The sequence below is a fragment of the Crocodylus siamensis genome, chromosome 1 (assembly GCF_052110815.1).
Source record: "Crocodylus siamensis isolate JL-2025a chromosome 1, ASM5211081v1, whole genome shotgun sequence".
In the NCBI taxonomy this organism is placed as follows: Eukaryota; Metazoa; Chordata; order Crocodylia; family Crocodylidae; genus Crocodylus; species Crocodylus siamensis.
The window spans coordinates 164,266,102-164,290,591 of NC_143395.1; the positions used below are offsets into that span (position 1 = coordinate 164,266,102).

General features: G+C 40.6%; 1 protein-coding gene across 3 annotated transcripts in view; it reads left to right on the top strand.

Moving 5' to 3' along the window:
- LIN9 (lin-9 DREAM MuvB core complex component) overlaps positions 1 to 24,490 on the top strand; it is a 67,778-nt gene that overhangs the window by 18,730 nt on the left and 24,558 nt on the right. The window contains exons 2-9 of one of the 3 annotated variants that reach the window (XM_090047652.1): positions 6,920 to 6,952; positions 8,500 to 8,552; positions 10,093 to 10,187; positions 12,760 to 12,864; positions 14,456 to 14,589; positions 18,385 to 18,510; positions 20,464 to 20,621; positions 22,492 to 22,625. In XM_090047652.1, coding sequence (XP_089903778.1) covers positions 8,531 to 8,552; positions 10,093 to 10,187; positions 12,760 to 12,864; positions 14,456 to 14,589; positions 18,385 to 18,510; positions 20,464 to 20,621; positions 22,492 to 22,625 — 774 coding nt within the window. In that variant the 5' untranslated portion in view covers positions 6,920 to 6,952; positions 8,500 to 8,530. The remainder of the gene's footprint in view (positions 1 to 6,919; positions 6,953 to 8,499; positions 8,553 to 10,092; positions 10,188 to 12,759; positions 12,865 to 14,455; positions 14,590 to 18,384; positions 18,511 to 20,463; positions 20,622 to 22,491; positions 22,626 to 24,490) is intronic. The other 2 variants (XM_090047637.1, XM_090047644.1) reach the window with 2 other exon arrangements.

The window sequence follows — 24,490 nt, forward strand, 5'->3', positions numbered from 1 at the left end:
ATTCTCACCAGCCTCCTCCATTTTCCCTATGGCCTCGACCTTGCCGCAGCAGGCTGAGTAATGGGCATCCATCCTCTACCAAGCGTAAAATGGTTTCCGACACCATCCCTCTTTCTCTAGCCCTCAGGTTCGTTTCCCTTCTACAGGGCCACGGGTTCTATCCCCGTGCACGGCCGCGTTCCCGGACAGTGCACCAGTTTGTCCTGGAGTGGGTGCAGGGGTGGCTGTGATCCTGCTAGCGCCCCCTGCCGTGTCAACTTAGGTGATGCAACACCCTCTTATCCTCACCCGCCACGTCTTTGATGGTAATTGGTTCAATTAGGGAGGCTGCCTTTATCTCCTAATACATGGTGTAAGTTGAACTACCCCTGCTCCATATGGGGTGCCTCAGTGCACCCCCACCTTAAGGGCTAAGGCATGCCTCCAAACCTCCCCTCTAGCATGCCCCAAGCCTCGCAGCTATTCCTAGACATTATCAAGCCCTTACACTTTAGCACCCTACCTGGCTTCACCACCAGCACCCCCTGTCTGGGGCCTATGCCGCGCTTCTTGTGCTCGTTGCCCACTCTGGGGGCCTATGCCGCGCCTGGCCCCCTGCCCTTCTTCGGCTTCATCTGCCTGAGGGGAGCCAACACCACCCTCAGGGTTGGGGTCTCTGCCCCTATACACCGCACCTCACTGGCGCAAACAGCTGTGCCCCACTGGCACTAGGAACCCCCAGATTATTGGGGAGCTCCTGTGAGGCCTCCTCACACCCCTACAGCCTCCCCCGGTCCTCCAGTTTAACCATAACTCAACCATGAGCCAAACGACTGCAACATAAACATAAGAAGCTTCCTAGCTTGTAACACAAAGCCTGCACTCACTTGACTCCTTATCATACCCCTTCTAGGGTTCTCTCCCTACCCCATGTCTTCATTGCAGCTGGTCAGAGTGGTCAGGCTGCAACTCAGCTCTCCTGCTCTTGTGGCTGCCAGAAGGGAACTGTCCCTAGGCTCTGGCCTGGGCTGTTTATAAAGGCCCGGCCCTGCCCCCTTCTGACCACATGACCTGCCTGGTTGCCCCAGCAACCGGCACCTGGGCTGCCCTGGAAATTGGCAGCTAAGCCTGCATCGCCCTCATTAGTAGCGAGCACCCTAGTGCTCCGCTACATGGGGTTTCTGTTTTAAGTAACAGGTTTTTTTTTTAACTAGAAAATATTTAAGACAGGGCTGTCCAGCTGGTGGCCCATGGGCTGCAGGCACTCTGTGAGAAGTTAAGTTGTGGCCCCTGAGCTCTTGCCCAATTTCCACTCTGGCTGCAACAGCAGTTGGAGTCTGTGGGATTCCTTCTCTTTCAGCTTCCACTTCTTGCCACAGTCCTAGGGGGCAAGGTGGTGCAGTGTGACGCAGGGAACTGAGGGTAAGATGGGAGCTGCTTGGGCACATGGTGTAGCAGTAGTGTGGGACAGCATGGGTACAGTGGGGGAGGGAGTCTGCATGGCATGTGGTTTTGCTGGGGGCATGGCTCATCTTGGTGCAGCCTTCACTGGGTCTTCAGCCACTTAGATGTTGGACAGCTCTGATTAACCATTGGATCATTCTAGAAGGCAGGGCAGGGTGGCACTGATTAACTTGTTCAGAGAGGCATGAGCTTTCATAGGCTACAGCCTGATCACTGTTCAATAGATACAGGCATACTATGAGAAGAAATAGCTACAGTGAACTTCTCTGTGGAGCAGTAGGCAACTTCTGCAGACCTTCTGTCTGTCTGTAATTGAATAACCTAACTGAGAAACCATCTCCTGATTCCCACCTTCTATAGTTTTCTGAGTAAAGGAATGTCTCAGTGTTATAACTTCTATCACTACACAGCGTACTTCATCAGATGCTATGAATGGACTTGCAGAGATCTGGGGTACTAAATAGAAAGGAAAAGGTCATTTAAATGCAAAGGATAGGGAAAGGGGAAGGAAAGGAAGCACCTAAGAGAGGTGAATGGGAGGTAAAGCTCGAGGGGGATAAACAAAGCAGTTAACCCATTGAAGGAGAGAGGGGTTATAAATCCAGGTAATGGGATAAGGATCCAGTTCTCTGCTGAGACCATACTTAACACAATGCAGTCAGTGGGTGGTTTCTGTACTGCAATTTGTCAGTTTCTAAAGTTGTATTTTTTTAAGAACAGCTACTCTGAAGTCAGTGATAGGATGTCCAGGGAAGTTGATATTCTGCCACAGGTTTGTGTGTTTTTCTGGAACTGATGTCAGATCAGGAACCACTCATTCTTTCATGTAGGGATTGCTCTGACTGCCCAATATAGACAGCAGAGGGGTACTGCCAGAAGGTGATGGCATATCTGAAGGTTGTAGAGGAGCAAATGAATGAATCCCAGATATTGTAATCCATGTTGTTTGGTCTAGGAACAATCTGACCTTTGTTGATGAGGGGACACAGCTGGCATCTGGGTCTGTTGCAAGTTTTGGTGCCTCAGTGAGAATAGCAGTTAAGTAGCCTGCTACTGGAGAGAGATCATTTGACGCTGCCTGTAAATCAGGACAGGTTTGTCCCTGAAGGCTGCCTTGAGATGGTCATCATTTGCCAGGATGAGTTGGAGGTCATTATTGATGTGGCCAAGGCTCTGTAGGTTACAACAAGAGGGTTTTTATTGTCCTTGTCACTGGGTTGGTATTGTAGCAGATTTAAGTCTGGCCCTGTTGATTTTAGTGGCTACAGTTTGGGGATTGTATTGTAAGTGTAGGAATCCCTGCTTCAGACCCCTAAAGTGTGCATCCTGGTCAGTGGGATCAGAGCAGATAGTTAACTTCATGATCTTCCTTAGTCTGGGGAGTTAAAATCCAGACTTATAATATCCATGAGTAATGTGTTATTGCTGCTCTGTACTCCTTCCAGTCTGTTTGTTGTATAGCATTGATGTCAGTGGGCAATATCTGACTTACTCTTCAAATATTACACCAAGCACATATGCATTTTTATTGCTTTAACCCTTTTTATTTTTAAAAATAAAATAAGATGGTTCATTTAGAGTGGCTGTTTATGTCTGTATCTGCCATTTAAGTGTGTGAATACTTTTAACCCTCCAATTACCCTAAAGACCTGGGTTTAACAAGCCCCTTCTTAATGACTGATCTGAATTCACTGAAGACCAGGAAAGTGGCTGGCCTTGATGACATACTTACTGAACAAATCAAGCAATTTAGACCCAAGAATTGGTCCTCTGCCTGTACAATGCATGTGCAGCCAGTCAAAAAGTTCCAAAGATATGGCAACATGCGCATGTAGTGACGCTTCTAAAGCCAGGGATAGATCCATCCAACCCAAAGTGTTTCAGTTCCATCTCCCTGCTATGCCACACATACAAACTGTATGAATGACTGATAATGAACCAGCCTTGCCCCATATGTAGATAAACACCAAATCCCTGAACAGGGTAGCTCTTGCCCTGGGAAATTAACAATGAGCCAGCTGCTCAATCTAACTTAACATATTGAGGATAGTTTTGAAATAGGCCAGATCACTGGATCTGTGTTCATCAAACTAGCTGCCACCTGTGATGCAGTTAACCACCAATGACTCCTCCACAAGACCCTGGAAATGACAGAAGATCTGCATCTTATAGAGCTAATACAAACCCTGCTTGAAAAGAGATGTTTTTCTATCGACTGAATGGGAAGAAGCAGATGGAGGTGACAGATTAATGGTTTCCCCCAAGGAAGCATACTTGCACTGCTGTTAACATCTATACAAATGACCAGCCAATTGATTTGGAAACAAAACATTTAATATATGCAGACGACCTGTGCATAACAGCCCAAAACACTGGCTTTAACCATGTTGAAAAATCCCTGAGGCACTAATTGACCTAACTTCATACAACATTGAAAACCAATTGTGTGCCAACCCAGTGAAAACAAGTGTGTGCCTTCCATCTGAAAAACCATGAGGCCAATCGCCAGCTCAACATTACATGGTCTGGGACTGCACTATTCCACTGTCCAAACCCAGTTTACCTTGGAGTTGTCATTGATAGAACCCTCTTGTACAAAGAACGCTTGAAGACAAAAGCAAAAGTGAGTAGTTGTAGCAACATTTTATATAAGCTCACCAATTTGAAATGGGGAGCTAACACCTCAGCCATCCTAACCACTGCTCTGGCTCTCAGGTTCTCAGTTGCTGAGCATGCATGCCGTGTATGGGAGAGATCTGTAAATGCTAAGCACCTTGAACCCCATTCTGTATGATAGCTGCTGATACATCACAGAATTTGTGAAGCCTACCAGCCTAAACAGTGTGTACCTGCTGACTGGCATCATGCCACCTGGCATCAGAAGAGCAGTGGCCAGAAGGATAGAAAAATCAAGGCAAACTGAAGGTTTGAGACACCCATTGTATGACCATCCCGCTGCAGCACACGCATCTGAAGTCCTGCAGGAGCTTCCTCACCGGTACCCAGCTTCTCAATGCCATACCCGAGGCGATACAACTACAGATATGGAACACAAGACTGAAAAAAATACCTGACAGCAAAAATATGGACATTTCAGAAGCCGAGTTTTCACCACCAGGGACTTAACAAACCATAGCAAAGGTTGTGCTGTCTCAGCCGCCTGCGTACCGAAGTTGGATGCTCCAAAGCGTTACTGAAGAAGTGAGGCCATGCCATTGGTTCAACCACCTGTGACTGCAGCACAGAGCTTAGACTATGCAACACTTCTTGCAATGCCTGCTGGTTGAAGACGTGTACGATGAAAAACGTCACCAAGTACAATAAATGAGCCCAGGCATGTGTAGCAAAATGGTAAAAAGTGGTTGTGAGACACGAAAAGAAGACTCTGCAATTTTAGTTTAAGAAATTATATTTACTAAACTTGTCGTGACTTCTCTTGTCACTTTGTTTCTTACAAACACGTTAATATGTATTAAAGTGCTTTTTACTCCATTGCTATATGTAAAACCTATGCAAATGAGTAACAGAGAAACTGACCTGTTTACAAAGTGCTGCCAAATGCAATTAAACCAAATAGAAAAAATTAAGAAAAATTCTTGTTCTCTAAGCTTGCTTAATTTTGGCAGTCACTTAACTAGATCGCTGAAGGTAACTCAATCAGCTCTAATTTAGGGAAGGGACTACTTTAGTCAAACAAGGAAAATTTGCTGGCATAATTATTCTGGTATAATTGGCTGTGTGGATACTTTTATTTCAAAATAAGAATGCCTTTGGTTATGTTGCTTGGTTGCTTCCAAAGCATTGTGAATGAAAGTATGAAAAAGGCACTTTTATTCAATAATGAGAGTGTCCACTAGGAAGTTTAAACCATTAAATTTCTTCATGTAGAGTCAGGTAGAAAAGCTTGTTTCTGTTGAACTGGTTATATTGTAAAATTCTAAGATAATGTTGACATTGAAATAAACCATTATAATTCGAATCTTTTAAAATTAAAATGTTTCTGGTTTTATATTAGATTTTGTAAAAGTTCAAAATAAAATACTTCAGATACCTGATAGAGTCCCTGGAATCTAATTCACCAGCAAGTTATCAGGTTTACATAATTAAGCTATTCATTATGGACCAGACAAAGGGCCAGTATGGTCACTTTATGCCAGACAGGCACAATTCTCAGCTGTTGTAAAGCTGAAGAAGCAGGCTCTTATGCTAGCTGCATCTAGCCCCCTAACTTATCAAGGTGAGGGGAGCGCTTATGAACAGGGAAGATGCAGCACAGCTCTGCCAATTTATAGCAGACTTGTGGTCTCTAAGTGACCGCACAGCAGCTGTTCTAAATCAGAGCAGCTTACAGGGTTAGGTTGGGACAGGGATAGCTAACACGTCCATGAGCTGTATCAAGGTCCATGATGCACCTCCCATTCTTCTGTAACAATGGGATGTCAACACAGAGGAGAATCTGACCCTATAATTTTAATTCTGTAGATGTAATAAGGTTTTTATTTAGTTATTTTAGGATAAGGAAATGAGTGGTAATAAGATGGTAGCAAACATTCTGGAAAAAAATGATACAGTAAATGTAGTTTTTGTTGTCATCACTGGATATGTTACTCGGAGTTGAGAGGCATTGTATTGTTTGCATTATTAACTGACACAGAACCAGAATATACAATTCAGTGGGAACAGACTAGAACTCCTTTGTTGCTCTTGCAAAATTTTCTGGGAATCAGAGATGAGTGGGAGTGTGTACACGTACAGGGTTGCCACAGGAAAACAAACCTCCAAATCTTTGTAGAAGAGAATCATCCTGTAGGAATATCTACCCCTCTGTGCTGCACCACTCTGTAATTTTACCAGGTCAGTTTCTCTGACAACCTAGCAAGCCAATCCCCTGTCACTGTGCAGAAGCAGTCTTTGAGAAGGCTCCATGAGAGATTATACTACTGCAAACAATTAACCCTCACTGGAATTTCTTTGAGAAAATCCATAGATTAAAACAGAAATGCAACTGTGGTGGGGAAGGTAGTTGTTTCACCCTGCTACCCCCCAAACCCTAGAGATCTCCTTGGAAGTACTTGTAGAGGGGTTTCTATACATGTTATGGGACTTGGTACAGGGTTAATTGATGAAATTTGGAGGCTTGTATTATACAAGGAGATCATATAAGATTATCTAACAGTCTCTTTTTGGCTTTAACATATGAATCTCTGGGTCTCTGAGAGGAGAAGATTGCACCAAAGAGAATTGTGGAAGGGAATAATTAAAATTTTGAATGTGTTTTTTTTAAGATCTGTTGAACATATGGGTGTTGAGGGCATACTTGTTCACTGACTCAATAATCAAAATGTTAATCTAAAATTAATTCCTTTTCCTTTGCAAGCAGGGCATTATATAACTGATATGTAGATTTTATACTAGTTGGAAACGCACTTTGAAAAAATACTTTGATTTTTATGGACTCTTTTTCAATGTATTGCAGGCTCATCAGCAAAAGCACTCGTGAGCTTGAAAGGTAAGAAATGCAGTTTTTTATTTAGGTGTGAAATAATATGGATAAACAGACTAACATAATAAGAGGTCCTGGTTTCAGAAAGTTTTGCCCAAGGCAAATAATGACAATAGTTTTTATAATACATAAGCTAATTGTTTTATTTTAGATTGCTGTAGATTTAGTAGTCTTGTCCTCGTTACTCAAATCCCAGATATATTGCAACATTTTTGGATACTGCTTTTGAGAATGAAACCCTTTAGCAGTTACTTTCTGGGAACACCTGATTTCTCTTTATGTACTGCATAGGCCTCAGGTTGGATAAGAAAATTAAGGCATTTTTTCCTTCTCTTTGGGTACGGTAAGAGAAGTGTTCTTAGCTGGATCTTTACTTAAAATGAAATTTATATATTGTGAAGGAAACTTGTAACCTTGCTGTGTTTTCCACCAAGAACTAGTGGACTAACTCAACATAGCTGTTTATTATTTGTATTGTTCCGTTGCAGAACGATTTTTTTTGTGAATTCTGCATCAAAATTGTACTTTGCCTGGCATCAGATATTTTGTTATATATTAGAAGGCCCCCATTTGCAGTGGAGAGAAAAAACAACCTATTTATTGAACTAGCTTTAAGTAGCCCATATTTTGTTTGGGCAATTTAGTTCCCTCTGACTTACGGTAGAATGCATGTGTTCATTTTAGAAAAAATTGTTCTAGAAAATTATTTTAAGTAGTAATACTAACAAATTGTGTTTGTAGGTTGACCTCTTCTAAACACCATTTTGAAAATAATCTTGCTAATACTGCCTTATTCCCAAAGTAGATGCAAGCAGCTTCTTTTGCATGCTAGGCTATCAGCAAATGGAATGCCTAAACATATTAATTTCACATGGATATGTCCGAAAGTGCACTCTGGATGTGTGCTGGAATATTTGATAGAAAAATATTAATTCTCTAGTCAAATGTCTTCTGGCAGAGGCTAATTTAAAGGCAGAGTGTCAGTTAGTTAAAAGCCAACTATTTTTTCTGTCTTGAAATGGTGGGAAGTGTTCTTTGGATTCTTTATATCCTATACCAAAAAAAAAAATCCTATCTGCTCTTTAGCAAAGTGATCAAACAGTGCCTTCATCACTCATTATATGAGACTTACAATTTTGTTAATCACTGCAAAAATTAATTCCAAAAACTGTTAAACCATCATCATTGATGCCTTTGCATAAGCCTGAAAATAGTGCAAAAATGAACACACAAGAGAGAAATATTTTTGTAAAGATACCGTCCATGCAGGATTATCACTCCAGGATCTCAGCTCCCTGTCATGGAAGAGATGGAACTCCCAAAATTTTGAAGATATTTTTTCTTTTAAAAAAATATTTTTGGCCCCTACAGACAGTGGTAGCTGATAGGAGCATGAATCAGAATCAATCTCCCCTTCATCAGTTATGATGCACAGTCACCGGTGTGTGGAGGGTGGCAGAAGGGGCTGGCTCATGCTCCTGCCTGTTACTGGTTCTCTTACTGGGCCAAAAAACCTTATGAGCTTGACAAGTTCCAACTTTTTTATGCTACAGAGTTGAGACCCAGAAGTGCGAATCCTTCAAGATGGTAAAAACAGAACTACAAGGTAAGTATTTTTTTTTCACTTTTCAAGTGGTAAATAACAAAATTGGAAATCTCCAATTTTTTTTTTCAAATGTCATTATCTTTAGCAGTGTTTAATGAAAGACCATGCAGTTGATCCAATAACAGATATCACCCAAACAAATCTTTGCCTCTAAGAAAAGCCCCTAATATTGGGCCATGGCTATATTCAGTACCACAAGGCTGAGCCTTGTGTGTAGGCTCTGACTATATCCACTTCTTAGGAGTTCCATCATTGTATCTAATCTTGGAAGGATATATGCACCTGCTTAGCTTTGTGCACTTGGAGTAGTTTCATGTTAGGAGGTGACCATGTGAACAAGTTCCCACAAAGTAAAAGGGAGAAGGGATTTATTGCATATGAGACGCTCCTTGGTAACTTTTCATATGCACACTCTTAACCATAGTAGAAGAATGCTAGAGCACTTATTGAGGACTAAGCTACCCTGGGTCACTCTAAGTTACTGTGGAATAAGAGTGTGCTTCTGACTAGTCACCCTGTAGCAACTGGTAAACAATATATTTCTGCCCACCTTTTGCCTTACAAAATATTGTTCAGATGCCAGTGCCCTAAGTATTTAGAATTAGGCCAGTCAAAAGTCCTCCACAACAGTATGAAAACCCCTAAGTTATGGAATTCACTATCCTTGACACCCATTTTTATCCATCTTTACTTACTTTCAGACAAAATTTAAACTTTAGTTTTCAAAGTGTTTTCTTTTGTTTGTTTTATATGACTACTGATAGTGATAACCACTGATGATGGTGATTCAGAAAGTGTCTTATGGCAGTTATGCAGGTGATGTTGAACAAATGCAGCAATGAGGGTTCTGTTTGCTAAGACGTAAGGAATAGAGCATTGACATAGATGTCTCATTCTATTCCAACTTGGACAGTTGTGCTCTCCCAACTTGGATATCTTCCATAATTTGCTATCTTTCACAACTGTTTTTTGATAATTTTCTGTGTACAGTTTTGTAGTGCTGTTGTATGCTGTTAAAAAGGTCCCTTTCCACCCCCAGAGAAGGAAGGTAGATGAATAATTTTGCATGTTTTTTTATAAACTTTTGTCCTGAATTACAGAAATATTTTTAAAGAAGAACTCTTGTAAGTTGCACAGTGAACTTTTAAAAAAAGATTACTTAAAAAATATAAACATAAACTAGCTGTACATATCCATGTGGTTCTGTGCTAGCTGTGATAGCTGCCTAGGTAGCTTCTATTCTGATGTGACATTTAATGGCAGACAACATGGATTTCAAGAGATCTAAACACTTCAGCAGGAGAAAACAAGAGTTTTTAGACCTTAATGTGCAGCATAATTCATTTAGCCTGCTTTATAGGGCATTTGGAAAAATTTGTTAGAGATGGTAGAATTTTAAATCCATTTGCAAGTAGCCTTTAAGAAAGTGTTAAAAACAGCAAAGAAAAATACTTTTAAAGTGGAGTTTAAAGGTACCTTGCTAACACTTTTGGCAGTAGTTAGATTAAAAATGTATTAATGATATATGTCTGTTCAACAGAAGGAAGCTTATCCAGCACATGGAATGAAAAGTACAGTTCCCTACAGAAAACCCCTATTTGGAAAGGCAAGAATGCTGGCTCTACTGTGGAAATGGTAAGAAGCAAATACTGATTTCTAAGAAGTGATGTCAGTTACGTTTACTGTTAATGTAGTCATTCTCTAAAGTAGGGCCGGAGAGTTGTAGCAGTGATGGTCCAAGAAATATCTGAGAAGCAAGGATTTTTGTTTAGTGATACCTTTCATTGGACCAACTGTATAGTTGGGAGAGATGTTAGACTTTTGGATACTAAGTGCGCTTCTGGGATGGAAGCAGGTACTTCTGAAGTCTTCCCTCTGCTCTGTTCCTGGTTTACAGTCCTCCTCCACTCCTTTAAAAGCCTTTTTTATTTTACATATAGAATTAAACGCAAGTCCCATTGTTTTATCTGATATTTAACTTAAGCTGTACCTGCTGTTTTTCCAGACTCGAGGACCTTGTGTGACATCTCTCCCAACTATACTGTCAAGCCGAAACAGCCCATTTCTTGCATAATACCTTAAAGTCATCTGTAAATCAAGTGTTATTTCATAGTTTGTGAACGCCCTCTAAATGAGTAGCTACGTAAGGAAAATATTCTATACAAATCAGTGACAGGAAAGCGTATCATGAATATAACTAGTAGAATTAAATCACTAGCCTGTTTCAAGATAGTTCTCAACCATTTGCTACTTTATCATCAACAGTTTGGACTTAGCATGGGTGTCCTGTAGTTTCCTGGCTTTCTCCCACACTTTGAGTCTGATCTGGATCTATCAGGGCACGTCTACACGAGACATTTACTGTAGTAGACTAATTAGCTATGCAGTAAATGTCTTGGCATCTACACATACAGGGCTATTAGGCTGAAGTAAGCTAATAAACTCTGCAGGAGGATAGTACTTGTATTTACAAAAATACAAGTACTATCCTGCTACTGAGTTTTTTTAATCTGCAGCAGCGCATATGTAGATGCTACCCCAGCTGGCTGGAGCACGAAGGCACTTCAGTGTAGGGGCTGCCAGCTGGCTCTACTGGAGCACCTTCATGCCCTAGCCAGCCCCTCTGCGGTACGTTGAGCCAGGTCAGAGGAGCCGTGGTCTGGCAGCCTGACATCCTGGGCCCCCTGCCACATGGGGCTGGTCTGACCCTGGCTCAGTGTGCTGGGGTACCAGGCAAGCGTTCAAACGTGGTGCCTGGCAACAATAAACTCTGGCATTATATGCACCAGAATTTATTGCTTCAAATTAATCACACGTGTGGATTCATGTAAATTAGGAGCAACTCCATTGTTCTTAATAGAGAAACTGCTAAAAGTGAGCTCTGCATTTAGTTTTGCCTCTTCCCAACCCCTTTTAAACTGGCATGCACCAACAGGGGACCCAGGAACAGGGCTAGCATGGGGTGCACTGTCCCCTACCTGCCCCCTCCCCCCACTTTGGCTCTGATATGCATGTATAAAAAAATGAGCTCTGAGCTCACTGCCTTTTTAGAGTGGACTCCTGATAGAGCTCTGCATGCATGAGATTTTTAAATTCACTAGCTGATCATTGGGAGCCAGAAACACCATTTTCACACTGCGTCAAAGTCCAGGGAGTGAGCACCACCATTGATCATCCCCTCTTTTCCCTTGCTGCTGAATTCAGAAGGAAGGGGAGGCAAACAGCACTCTGGTTACACCTGGAGCTCAGATTGACCAGATGGTTATGTTAGAGCTCATTCTGCTTGCATGACAGCCAAAGGGCGGTTGGAAAGCACTGCCAACCCCGCCTATCCCTGGATCCACCCTTAGCTTGCACCACAGGAATTGCTAGCAGGGTGCAGTCCTTATGTTAACCTGGCTTGTGGTTCGGGGCACAAGATGAATGTAGGAAGAAGGGGAGCTCAGAAATCATGTGCAAGAACCTGTTATAGCCCTATCCTTTATTTTTAGTGAAGACCATTTTCTTTGGCATATTAAAAGGAAATAACCAAAAAAAGTGTTTTGAAAACAAAATGCCACACATTTACAAATTCAATTTCCAGTTTTCTTAACCTTTACTATTTTTGTATTGGATCTGTCATGATTTACAGTTAGTATTGAACAGATTTAAATCTTAAATTCCTTCCTTTCTTGCTCTAGAGCTTTATATAATTTAAACATTATTTATCATGGTTCCATTTTTAGCATTTTGTGGTATAAAGGAAGTTTTCGAGATAGAGGTTTTAAATTTTTTTTAAATACATTGTTTGGTGCATAGTGATTCTTGAAGCAACACTATAAAGTTTATTGTCGTAATCCATATTTTTGTGTCATTATGTATTAAACAGTGTGCATTATGTATACCAGTTGTTTAGTAATAAATTAAAAAACTCCTTTTGGCAGGAGCTTATCCAACTCAGTTTTTTTATTCAGACTGTATCAGAAGAAATGCATTGTTTGAAGGCACTTTTCTCTTTAAGCCCTGGCAATTTGCTTTTAAAAGGTGAAACTAATGGATCCCCTTATCATAGCTGTACTATCAGACAGTGCTTCATAGAAATAATTATGTATCACTCATCCAAAAGCATAGGCAGTAAAGCACAATAGCTATTATGCACATTAGCAGATTGTGCATGACAGGAAGAAATGAGTTTTTTTCATTTGTTTCTTTATTTTGATACATACAGCCCTTCAGAAATTCAAAGCGGAGTCGTCTGTTTTGTGAAGAAGATGACAGACAATTAAATACAAGGTCACCCAAAAGAAATCAAAAGGTTGCAATGGTTACTCAGGTATGTATGTGTCTATATGAAGACATTTATCAGAAAGGGAGGTAAATCTAGTTATATTGATTGAAAATCAGATTTTATTTGCTCTCTGTTTACATAGTCAATTTATGCATTTTGGGGTGCAATAGACTTGTATATCCTCTGTTTTCCACAACTGGGTTCCTGTGTGTTGTTGACAGTGTTCGTGTTGATTCCCAAAAGTAGGAAAATAGGACAGTAGGGCTGAAAGGGGCTCTTGTGTCCTACTACTGCAGGCAACCACATCACCTAATCACATTCATGTTTTAATTAAGCTCCATTGTAAAGTAGTGGGTTGGTGGCTCCCTAACTCCCGTAACAAATATGTTTCAGAACAACATGAATTTGATAATTAGAAACTTTCTAAATTCTTGCCTAAATTTATTCATGGCTAGTTTATAACCATTTGTTTTTATGAAAACATTATCCTTGAGCTTAAAATGCTTGTCTCCTTCCTTAGTATTTAACCCTGGCTATATTTGTTGAAAGCAGTGCTATCTCCTGTCAGCCTTTGTTCTGCTAGGGCCTATATCAACCAACTTCTTTTGGTCCCCTGGTCCCCTTTTTGTTCCCTGTACCTGCTCCAGTTTGAATTAATTTTTCTTGAATGCAGGTGGCTAGTCTTATTCCAGGCAAGTATTCCAGGCCAGTATGCCAGTATTCCTGGCAAGGTCTGGTATCTTTCTACTCTGTTAATACCCTTGGGTCTGTCAGGGAAAAATATGAAGTAATACTCTACTGTGTTCAAATTTAGGAGTAAGTTAGCTTCTGTATCTGTCCACTAAGGCAACCCCTGTTTCACAAACATTACCATGCGATTATGCTTCAATCATGTTTGAAAATTGTTCTTGTATTTTAGGTCATACCCATAGCATGGCTGGTGAAGTTGTTTTCAAACACAGTTAAAACCTGCAGAAGGTTGTATGTACATACCTAGTATGGTTATCAGCTACCAAAAAACCATGTTCGGACACTTTTTCCAAGGCCTCATCTTTATCACACTGATATTGCTAAAATTTCATATACAGTTCAAGTTAAAGAATAAAAACTGGAAACAGTACTTCAGAAAAGGTGCCTGCATTTTAGTCACCATTTCATGTGTGCTTGTTGGGCACAAGATGAATTAAATATTCCTTCGTATGTTGGAGATCACCCGGAGCTTTATGTACAGTAATGCCACTACCACTGCTGGACCTTAACTAGCAATGTCCGTATGTCCAAAAAAACCTAGGGTAGAGAGTCTAACCAGCTAGTAGTAGTGGGTGATACTATCTCTGTTAGTTTGTGGCATCAGTTCTTTTATTGCTGGCTGTAATCCCTAGCATTTTATATTGATATTACCTTTGGAATAAAGAATTTAAAATATTGAACAAAATATTTGAATTAAAATGTTGCAGGTTCTACTGTACTTACTTTTAACCAAAGAAATGAACTTTGCTTGTCTTGTTGAAGAATTCTAGAATGGCTCCACTCTATCTGTTGCATTGTCCCATTTTGTATATTTGCTATTGTAAGTGCTTCATTTTCACCTGGGAAATTAAATCACTAGTAACCACTCTGTTGTTTTTTTGTGTAGAAGTTTACTGCAACAGTGCCAACACCAGACAAGAAAGCATCACAGAAGATTGGTTTGCGGTTACGTAACCTACTCAAACTTCCCAAAGCACACAAATGGTGCATATATGAATGGTTCTATTCAAATATAGATAAGTATGTATTATTTCATCATATATTATGAATTTGTCACACTGGAATTGAACTGTAAATTCATAGAATCATATGGGGTTGGAAGAGACCTCAGGAGGTCATCTAGTCCAATTCCCTGCTCAAAACAGGACCATCTCCAACTATCTCATCCCATTCAAGGCTTTGCCTAGCCAGGTCTTAAAAACTGCCAAGGTTAGAGAGTCCACAACCTCTCTGGGTAACTTATTCCAGTGCTTTACTACCCTCCTGGTGAGAGATTTTTTCCTAATATCTAACCAAAACTTCCTTTGCTACAACTTGAGACTATTGCTCCTTGTTCAGTCATCTGCCACCACTGGGAGCAGTCTAGCTCCATCTTCTTTGGAATCACCATTCAGGTAGTTGATGGCTGCAGTTAAATCCCCTCTCAATCTTCTTTTCCAAATTAAGTAAGCTGCATTCCCTCAGCCTCTCCTCAGAAGTCATGTGACCTAGGTCCCTAACCATTTTTGTTGCCCTCAACTGGACTGTCTCCAATTTGTCCACATCCTTTCTGTAGTGGTGGGGGGGCCAAAACTGGACACAGTACACCAGGTGTCTCACAAGTGCTGAACAGAGGGGAAGAATCACTTCCCTGATCTGTCTTGATAATACTCCTACTATGCAGCCCAGTATGCTGTTAGCCTTCTTTACAACAAGAGCACACTGTTGGCTCATATTCAGTATATTGTCCACTGTAATCCCTAGGTCATTTTCTGCAGAACTGCTGCTCAGCTAGTTGGTCCCCAACCTGTACAGTGCATGGGATTGTTCTGTCCTAAGTGCAGGACTTTCCACATCTCCTTATTGAACCTCATGACCAGTCCTCCAATTTGTCTAGGTCTCTGTCAATCTTAGCCCTACCCTCCAGTGCATCTACTTCTCCCCGTAACTTGATGTCATCTGCAAACTTACTGAGGGTGCACTCCACCCCTTCTTCCACATTGTTGATGAAGATATTGAACAAAACTGGCCCCAGAACCAATCCCTGGGGCACTCCACTTGATAACAGCTGCCAGCTAAACACTTTGAGCCATTGATTACTACCCTTTGAGTTTGATGATCCAGCCAGTTTTCTATCTGCCATCCATCCAACCCATACTTCCTTACCTTGCTTGCAAGAGTGTTGTGGGAGACTGTACCAAAAGCCTTGCTAAAGTCAAGGTATGTCATGTCCACTGTTCTCCCCAGATCCACAGAGCCAATCATCTCATCACAGAAGGCAATCAAGTTGGTAAGGCATGATTTGCCCTTAGTGAATCCATGCTGAGTGTTCCTATTCACCCTCTTCTTCTCCAAGTGCTTAGAAATAGATTCCTTGAGGACTTGCTCCATGATTTTTTTCCAGGGACTGAGATGAGGCTGACCGTTCTGTACTTCACTGGATCCTCCTTCTTCACTTTCTTAAAGCTGGGCACTATATTTTCTTAAAGCTGGGCACTATATTTGCCCTTTTCCAGTTTTCCAGGACCTCTCCCAACTGCCACAAGTTTTCAAAGATAATGGGCAGTGACTCTGCAATCACATTGGCCAACTCCCTCAGTGCCCTTGAGTGCATTGTGGACTTGTATATGTCCAGTTCTTTTAAATGGCCCCTAACCTATTCTTTCACCACTGTTGGCTTCTCACCTTCTCCCCAAACTGTGATCCCAAGTGCAGTATTCTGGGAGCTGACCTTGCCTGTGCTGACCGGAAAAAAAAGGCTTTTCTGCGTCATTTGTCACTAGGTTGCCTCCCCCATTCAGTAAGGGACCCACACTTTCCCTGATCTTCCTATTGTTGCTGATATACTTGTAGAAACCCTTCTTGTTACCCTTCACATGCTAGCTGCAACTCCAGTTGTGCTTTGGCCTTCCTAATTTCATCCTGACATTATAGTAAGGCATCTGAACTTTCTGTCTTGACACTGAGATTTTCTTTTAAATAAAAAAGAAAAACATACTTTTGCAGTTCCAAGGTTCATGACTAGTACCCAGCTTGAGAGCTCACTTAGTATTCTATGGCATGTTTTAATTTGTGTTGAGAGCTTCCTTCAAGTAGCCTATATCAAGAGCCAGCAACCTTTTAAACCTGAGGGGTGTAACAGCCCAACTGTGGTCCAACATAGGCCAGGTAGCTTTCCCTGTGTCCACACTGCAGGCAGGCAGCTGGGAGCTGTGCCAGCATTGCTGCCACTTCTCCCAGCCCCTGGCTCCTTGGCTTTGTGCCAGCTCAGCTGCCAGCCTTTGGGGAGTTGCATCTGGCATGTGCAAACTGCACCTTTGCTGCTGTTGTTTCTCCCATCTCTCCCTTGCATTACCCTGCCCTGCCCTGTCCTGTCCTAGCACAGCTCCCCACTAGGGCTCTGCAAAGCTTCGGTCCCTAATTCGATGCAACCCAATTCACTGGCTAAATCTCCAAATCTGAATTGAATCGGAGGTCCCTTTAATCTCTCCGAATTGATTTGGAAAGATTTGGAGATTCAGACATAGAGACAGCTTTAAATGTTTTTTCTACATACCTCTAGGTAGCAGGGGCTCTTGAATGCTGTGATGCTGGGGCTCATGGAGTGCCCTACAGAAGCACGGGGGGCTCCCCAGTGCACTCAGCAGCAGACCCAGAAGTACTTCCAGTCCACTTCTAGCTTTGCTGCTGAGCATGCTGGAATCTGCCTGACCCTGGCACAGCTCCTTGCTGCCTGGCCCCAAAACAGGCGCAGGCAAAGCTAGTTTCTGCCTGCAGTCCATATGTTGCTGACTTGGCCTACATCAAATGGGGAAAATGCAAAATCCTCATTGTGTTTTAGCTCCTAGTATAAGAGTGAGAGTACTGTTAGGGAATTTCTTGATGTTTGAGATTGGTGGTAGCAAAGTAGAACAAGAAATGGATGCCCTCAGATTTCCCTTAGATACTACCTCCATAACAATCATGAATGCTGGCTGCTTAGCATTCCAGTGATCTCCCTCTTGATTTTAATTGATGAAGGAACTTCCTGCTAGAGCTGTGCTACCATGTCTTGTTGAAGTTAAGAACGAAAACTAGCAAGATTCCCTCCAGCTCTTCGCTGGTTCCCCACAATTATTTTGGTTCTCCTAACCTGCCTTTCAGTCTATTTCTAAGGTCTTTGTTTCAGGTGGTTTTGCCCCCTTTTTACAAGATTTCAACACTTGTTCTCCCAGCATCATTGTTAGGGCAAATAGTGTTTGGAAGTGTGTTGTTGTTTTTTGGAGGGTTTTTTTGGGGGGGGGTTGTATTTTAAATTATTTTTTTTCAAATCTTGTCTCTAATTTTGAACTGGTGAATTTAAGAATTAACAATTACACTTCTGTGCTTTCAGCTGCACTTGGTATATAGCTCTTTCAGTGTTGTTTTGGGGTAGCACCTTGCTTCCCAAGATCTCACTGATTCATAATGATTTGCTTGGGTGGACTGCTGTGTCTGCATTGAGCCTCATTGACTTCAGTAGGGCTCTGCACAAGTGTAGTTGTCCAGCATAACATAGTGTAGGAACAGTTGTCAGTTTTTCCACAAAGCATCAAGGGAGGGGGGAAAATGTAAATTAAAAAAATGGAATGAAATATAAAACCCCAGATATTGGTGAGAGGCCCTAACTATTTTATACTCTCTCTCCCCACCCAACTGACTTAATTTCAGTGCAGTGGTGTCTCTTGCATAAAAATGACTCAATTTACACTTTAACATTTGCAGTGTATCTGTTCAGATTTCCTGTTGTGGGGACTGAAGTTTAACATCTGATGGCTAAAATTTACAATTAACAGAGTACCAATTGCATTTTAACAGGCCATTATTTGAAGGAGATAATGATTTCTGCGTATGCCTGAAAGAGTCTTTCCCAAATTTGAAAACCCGAAAATTAACAAGAGTTGAATGGGGGAAAATCAGACGATTAATGGGAAAACCACGAAGGTGAAAATATTTTCATTTTTTAAACTCTGAAGAATTATTGTGGTGTGAATTGAAATTGTTAACTTTTTCTGGACTGAACGTACTAAAATGCAGTTGCACAATTTTGAGGCAGATGATAATGAATAATAATAATAATATAAAGAGGACAGCTAGCCTTTATCCGTGCATATATGAAAGGTTTATAGGAACTGACACTTTTTTTTCCCTCTCAGTTACTTAATTGAGTTTAATTGACAGAGGTTGCCAGTCATTGCACAGTTATTAGGACCCCTTCCCTCTAATGCTACAATGTCACATGGTGTGGAAAAAAATCTGCTTTGCCCTGCCTGAGTTTTGAGGGACTACGGGATGGGTCAGAAGGAATGTATCCTTAGCTGGTGGCTTAAGATTTTTATTTATAAATAAATTGTATTTATGTATTTGTTTGTTTGTTTGTTTATTTTTATATAGATAGGTAGGTATAGGTGTATATATAATGTTATATATATGTATGTGTGTGTGTTTGTGTATGTGTGTGTATATATATGTATGTATGTATGTAATTTTAATTTCGGTTTTAATAATGGAGCCTATATACTCCAGGAGATCCAAGAGAAAGGATGGATAAATTATACTGCATGTGAAAAAGACTGAACAAAATAATAAAAAATATAAATACTAAAACTCAAGTATTGAATATATTTTGTAAATCATATTATCGAGTTAAATTGGATAGTTAGTCCTATGAAGGCTATTTCATCTTTTCATCTTTCAATTTTTCAAGAGGAATAGTAAGTTATTAAATTAATATATGTTCTACAGTTTTCAGAAAATATCTACTAGTTGATAATCATTTAAGTATATTATATGATACCCCTTTTGAGCTTTGGAATTAGCTTCACTAGTCCACAAGTTTAGAAAATGAATGCTTGTTAGTTTTTTATAAGTATAATTTGTTAAGGATTGCAAAAGTGTTTCAGCTGTGTGTGTGTGTGTGTGTGTGTGTGTGTGTGTGTATGTATATAATTTTAATTTTGGTTTTAATAATGGAGCCTATATACTCCAGGAGATCCAAGAGAAAGGATGGATAAATTGTATTGCATGTTAAATTATATTAAAATAAATAAATAAATAAATATTTCTCAGTCTTTGTCATGAAGTAAGGTAGAAAAGTTGCTATTAATATGACACGTTACAGCAGAAGGCAACTCGGGTTAAAATGCTACATGCCCTCATTACCCTGTCACTCGCACTATTGTTGTCAACTGCGGTGCCATAATAATGCAGGATTTTAACAGTTTTTAATGCAAAAAGACAACAGAACCAATTTACAAATAGTTCTTACTAGAGAGGTGGTTAGCCATGTTAGTCTGAAGTCCAGCAGAAAGTGTAGCAGAGTGGTACTATATAGACTGATTCATAGTATCTGATGATGAAGTAACCTGTCGCTTATGAAAGCTTATGCCTTGAGGCACCTCATCCCTAAAGAGATATCTCTTTTGAAAACATTGTGCCTAAAGTTTCGGTAATTCTTTTTATCTTATCCCTATATTATTAAGATCTAGACCAGTGAATCTTGAGATGGGTGCCACAGCCCGTTGGAATACCATGAGATCCTTTTTAGGAGTGTTTCTCAGCATGGTTATTAGATGGGCAAATATCTACACAATTCGCAAAATAAACCCAGAGATTTCAAACAGAAAGCCATTGCATCAAAAACATTCTGATCTGCTGCAGTAATTGCTCTGTTATCTTCTGTAGTCAAGAAATGAGCGAAAGCTATAACCTGGCATTTTCTGAGGGGTGCCTTGCATCTAACAAGGGGTTCCTGGAGTTTAAAAAGGTTGAGAATTGATGGTTTAGACGATGTCTATTTGATGATATATACAATACACTTTTCATATGCATGTGAGATCCATGTATGTGGATTTTCAGTGCTGAGTTTCACAGTCGTTTTACCTGATCATATCATAGATGTTCTTCTGCCTTCTTTGAGGAGGAGAGGTCAGCACTAAAACAGAAACGGCAGAAAATTCGACTTTTACAACAGCGGAAAGTTGCAGATATCTCACAGTTCAAAGATCTTCCAGAAGAAATTCCATTACCACTTGTTATAGGAACAAAAGTTACAGGTACTTTTTTAAACATAGGTTTTTTTAATTTATCAGTAAACATAGCACACTACAAATAGATTTTAAAAAGTTAAATGTTTGGGGGAATTCAGTATCAGTAAATTTTACAAAATAAAGCAATTTTAAAACACAGAGTTAATTTCCAGTAAAAATGTTCAAATTTAATTACTGTTCATAAAGAAGTAGCATGCTTTCCAAATACTACCCTCAAACAAGATAGCTTTATTACTGCAATATTAGTTGTAAGAAATCTGGTTTAAAAAATTAGAAATATTCAAAGGTTGAAGAGGAAGCTGTTTACATTTCTTTAATTCCTAATCTAAATCTTCCATTTGGTTGTTATTTGAAAACTTAGGGGGCATATGTTATTCCATCTCTTATTATTAATGATAGGCAAGCATGTAAAAGCTGACTTTACCCCAACTACAGAGTTGGCCCAGTAAAAGATATCGGTCATTCTAAGAAATCCTTGACTCTGCCTTTTAGGCACCTAAGTGTGATCCTATTCTACCATGTTCAAGTTCCAAAGAATCCAATAATGTATCTATTTTTGTAATATGCTGGGACCTTGGCCTCAAAATTAAGTAAAAAAAAAAAAAAAAAAAAAAAGAAGAGCAAGGGAGGAAGAAAAGAACCCTTCCACTGTTTTACTAATATTTTTTCATAGAATTGAGCAGGCTGAAATAGATCAGAGTAGAGTAGGATCTGGCTCTAAGTTTTAAGCTTAAACTACAGTCCTTTGTAAATGTTAAAATATCTGTTCCAAAGCAGGTGAGCACTTGATATTGCAAAAGTAATTAAATATTAAGGAGCAGAATTTTTTTTTAAAATGACATTGCTTTATTGAGAAACCTACATATGAGTGAAGAATCAGTGTTGCTGAAATTGTTGCATTCATTCTGAATTCAAAAGTCATGCTTCTGTAAAAAAATGAGAAGACATTGCTGTCTGTGATTCAGACATGTTTCATTTCACAGCTCATTGAAGGGCTGCAGGAAGCTAACACCTGGCCTGCCGACTGGAACCTAGCAGCTTTTCCTCCCACCACTACTGCTATTGCCTCAGTCCGAGCCTCTGGGCTTCCCCTTCCTCTTCTAGCCTCTGCTTCCTGCTCCCACTCCTAGGCATGGGGCAATTTTGCCTTAGAAGGGCCCAGAGAACCTACAGCCTGCATAGGTTGGGGGAGCAAGGGGAGGTCATACTTGCAACACAGTGGGAAAGGACCCACATGCTGCCCACACAGCCTCCACTGTGGTGGGGGTGCCTTGTGGGCCTGGGTGACCCCTGGCTGCTCAGAATTTGGACAGCTCTCTCTTACTTAATGATTTAGGCTTGTCACCCCACTCTCTTTCCCAGTCAAGCCAATGATATTTGTCATTGTCTAAATAATGATTTCTCTTGAAATGGATGTGCCTATGGATGCCACTGTTCAGAGCTCTAACTTGCTCTCCTGGAACTCCAACTTTGAGCTGGTTTTCCTTCCTGTTAACTCTCACTGAATTCATTGTCATCACTTGAGTTGGTCAAAGTGATGCAGATTTGGTGTTTCAGGACCTGCAGAAATTCAGGTTACCTATCAAACCTGATTCATTGAAGGCAGAATTTCTTTTAAAAATAATTCTTGTGACAATGAGGTTTGTGTTTTGGACAGATTTCTACCTTGGAAAGATAAATGAGGACTAGACCTTGCTGATAGTCCTGTTATAATATAGGACTCTTTTATGGATGCATAGTGTTTCTTATTTATTTGTTTTTCTGTAGACTGGGCTGTAAGTTGTTCCTACTAGAGAGGTGTTCTATTGCCAGTGCAAAATACTACTAAAAATGTATTTTCTTCAAAGAAATACTATATTTGTTTCCTCTTTTTTAGCACGGTTGCGTGGCGTCCACGATGGACTGTTCACTGGACAGATAGATGCTGTGGACACTCTAAATGCTACGTATAGAGTAACTTTTGACAGAACAGGGCTTGGAACGCATACAGTCCCAGATTATGAAGTCCTTGTAAGTATTATTCACCTATTTGTGTTGGCACTAGGAATGCAAAATATTTTTTCCAGAAACATGTTGTTGCTTATATTTTTAATTAAAGCAGAAAAGTGGGGGCTGGGAATGAACACATTCCTGGGAGATGAATATTAAATATCCTTTTGTAAATGAAGATATGCCTTTTGAATGTTTTTGTTGAGAATTACGTGGGCCAATCTGATGGCAGATTTGGCCATGTAGTTTCTGGGTCGCTTTTTTCTTGTCTTAGTTTTCTGTTCCCACACAGAGCAGCACAGTTCCTACAGTGCAGTAAAGTGAAGAGGTACTGACTTTTCCCTGCATGAAAGTCCAAGAGTTTAAAGGAAAAACTTCCTCCTGTGCCATTGTAATAAATTATTAGGCCTTGGGATGCATATGGCCATACCAATTCACTTCTTAGTCTTCAAGCCCTGTAAGACCAGGCAGTGTAGTTCTGCACTGAGCATTCAGTGGCTATATGCCCAGCAAAGCAGATGATCACTAGGGTTTTGCGAAACTTCAGTCCCTGATTCATTTTGGCGGAGATTCAGCCCCATTCGGTTGCCAAATCTCCAAATCAAATCAGGAGACCTTTTAATCTCTCCAAATCAAATCAGAACCCTCCAAATTGATTCAGAAAGATGCAGAGATTCAGACATGGACACAGCTTTAAATTTTTTTTCTATATACCTCAAGGTATCAAGCATCTCATGAATACTGGGATGCTGGGGCAGATGGAGCGTCCCACAGGAGCATGGGGGGCTCCCCAGTACGCTCAGCAGCAGACCCGGAAGTGGACCAGAAGCACTTCCCATCCACTTCTGGGTCTGCCAGGAGCACACTGGGGGCACCCCACACCGCCCCGGCTTGGTGACTGATACCTCCTGGGTCTGGGGATACCCTGGCAGACCCGGAAGTGGACCAGAAGTACTACCACTCCACTTCTGGGTTCACTGCTGAGCATGTGGGGGGCCCTCCCACACTCCTATGGGACACTCCATCTGCCCCAGCATAGCGGTGTTCACGAGCCACGCCTGGTACCTTAATGTATATAGATAAAAAACATTTAAAGCTGTGTCTATGGCCAAATCATTTATTCTCTGAATCAGCATCGAATCTTCAGATTTGGCTGAATCAAATCAGGGACAGTGATCCAAATCAACAAATAGAATCACTGTCCCTGATTCGGGCCAAATCTGAATTGAATATGGCCTGTTTCGCACACCCCTAATGATCACCTTCTGAAACTATGTATGTTCAACCCTAAGTTCATTGTGGAAGAAAATGTGGATTCAGATAAGACTGCAAGGGAAGTTCCTTCTTGGGACTCTAGCAAGGAGCTATATGAGATATTTAGAGAATGTTTTACATCTTTTCATGACTTGCTGAAATTAGTTTTGCTGTTGTTTCAAAGCCTTTCTTGATAGTAAGGCCAATTCTGCAGAAAGTGCCTTTGACTGAGGTATAATTTCGAGTTTAAATTTATCTTACCTGACAAGTAGATCTATATACCAGCTTACACTCTTAGACAGTTTTTCTGTCTAACAAATTGATCTTTTTCATATGATCATTAAAGAGAGGTTCCTGTTTTATTTTGTAACATATAATGTCAACTATTGACAGTGCATAACAGATCGTGATAAAAAATGGATTCTGTTCTGACTTCAGTTCAGACCATCCCTACTTGTAGGAACTGTGATCTTCCACAACTCCAACAAGGGAAGTAGAGCGTTCTTGTAAACTTTTTTTTTAATTTCCTGATGCCTTGCTGAAGAAGACCTTTGCTATTGGGTGGGAGAGAATGTCTCTAATATTCCTCCATCCATTTGAAGTGGGAGTCTCTTCAGACCTGATTTTTCTGG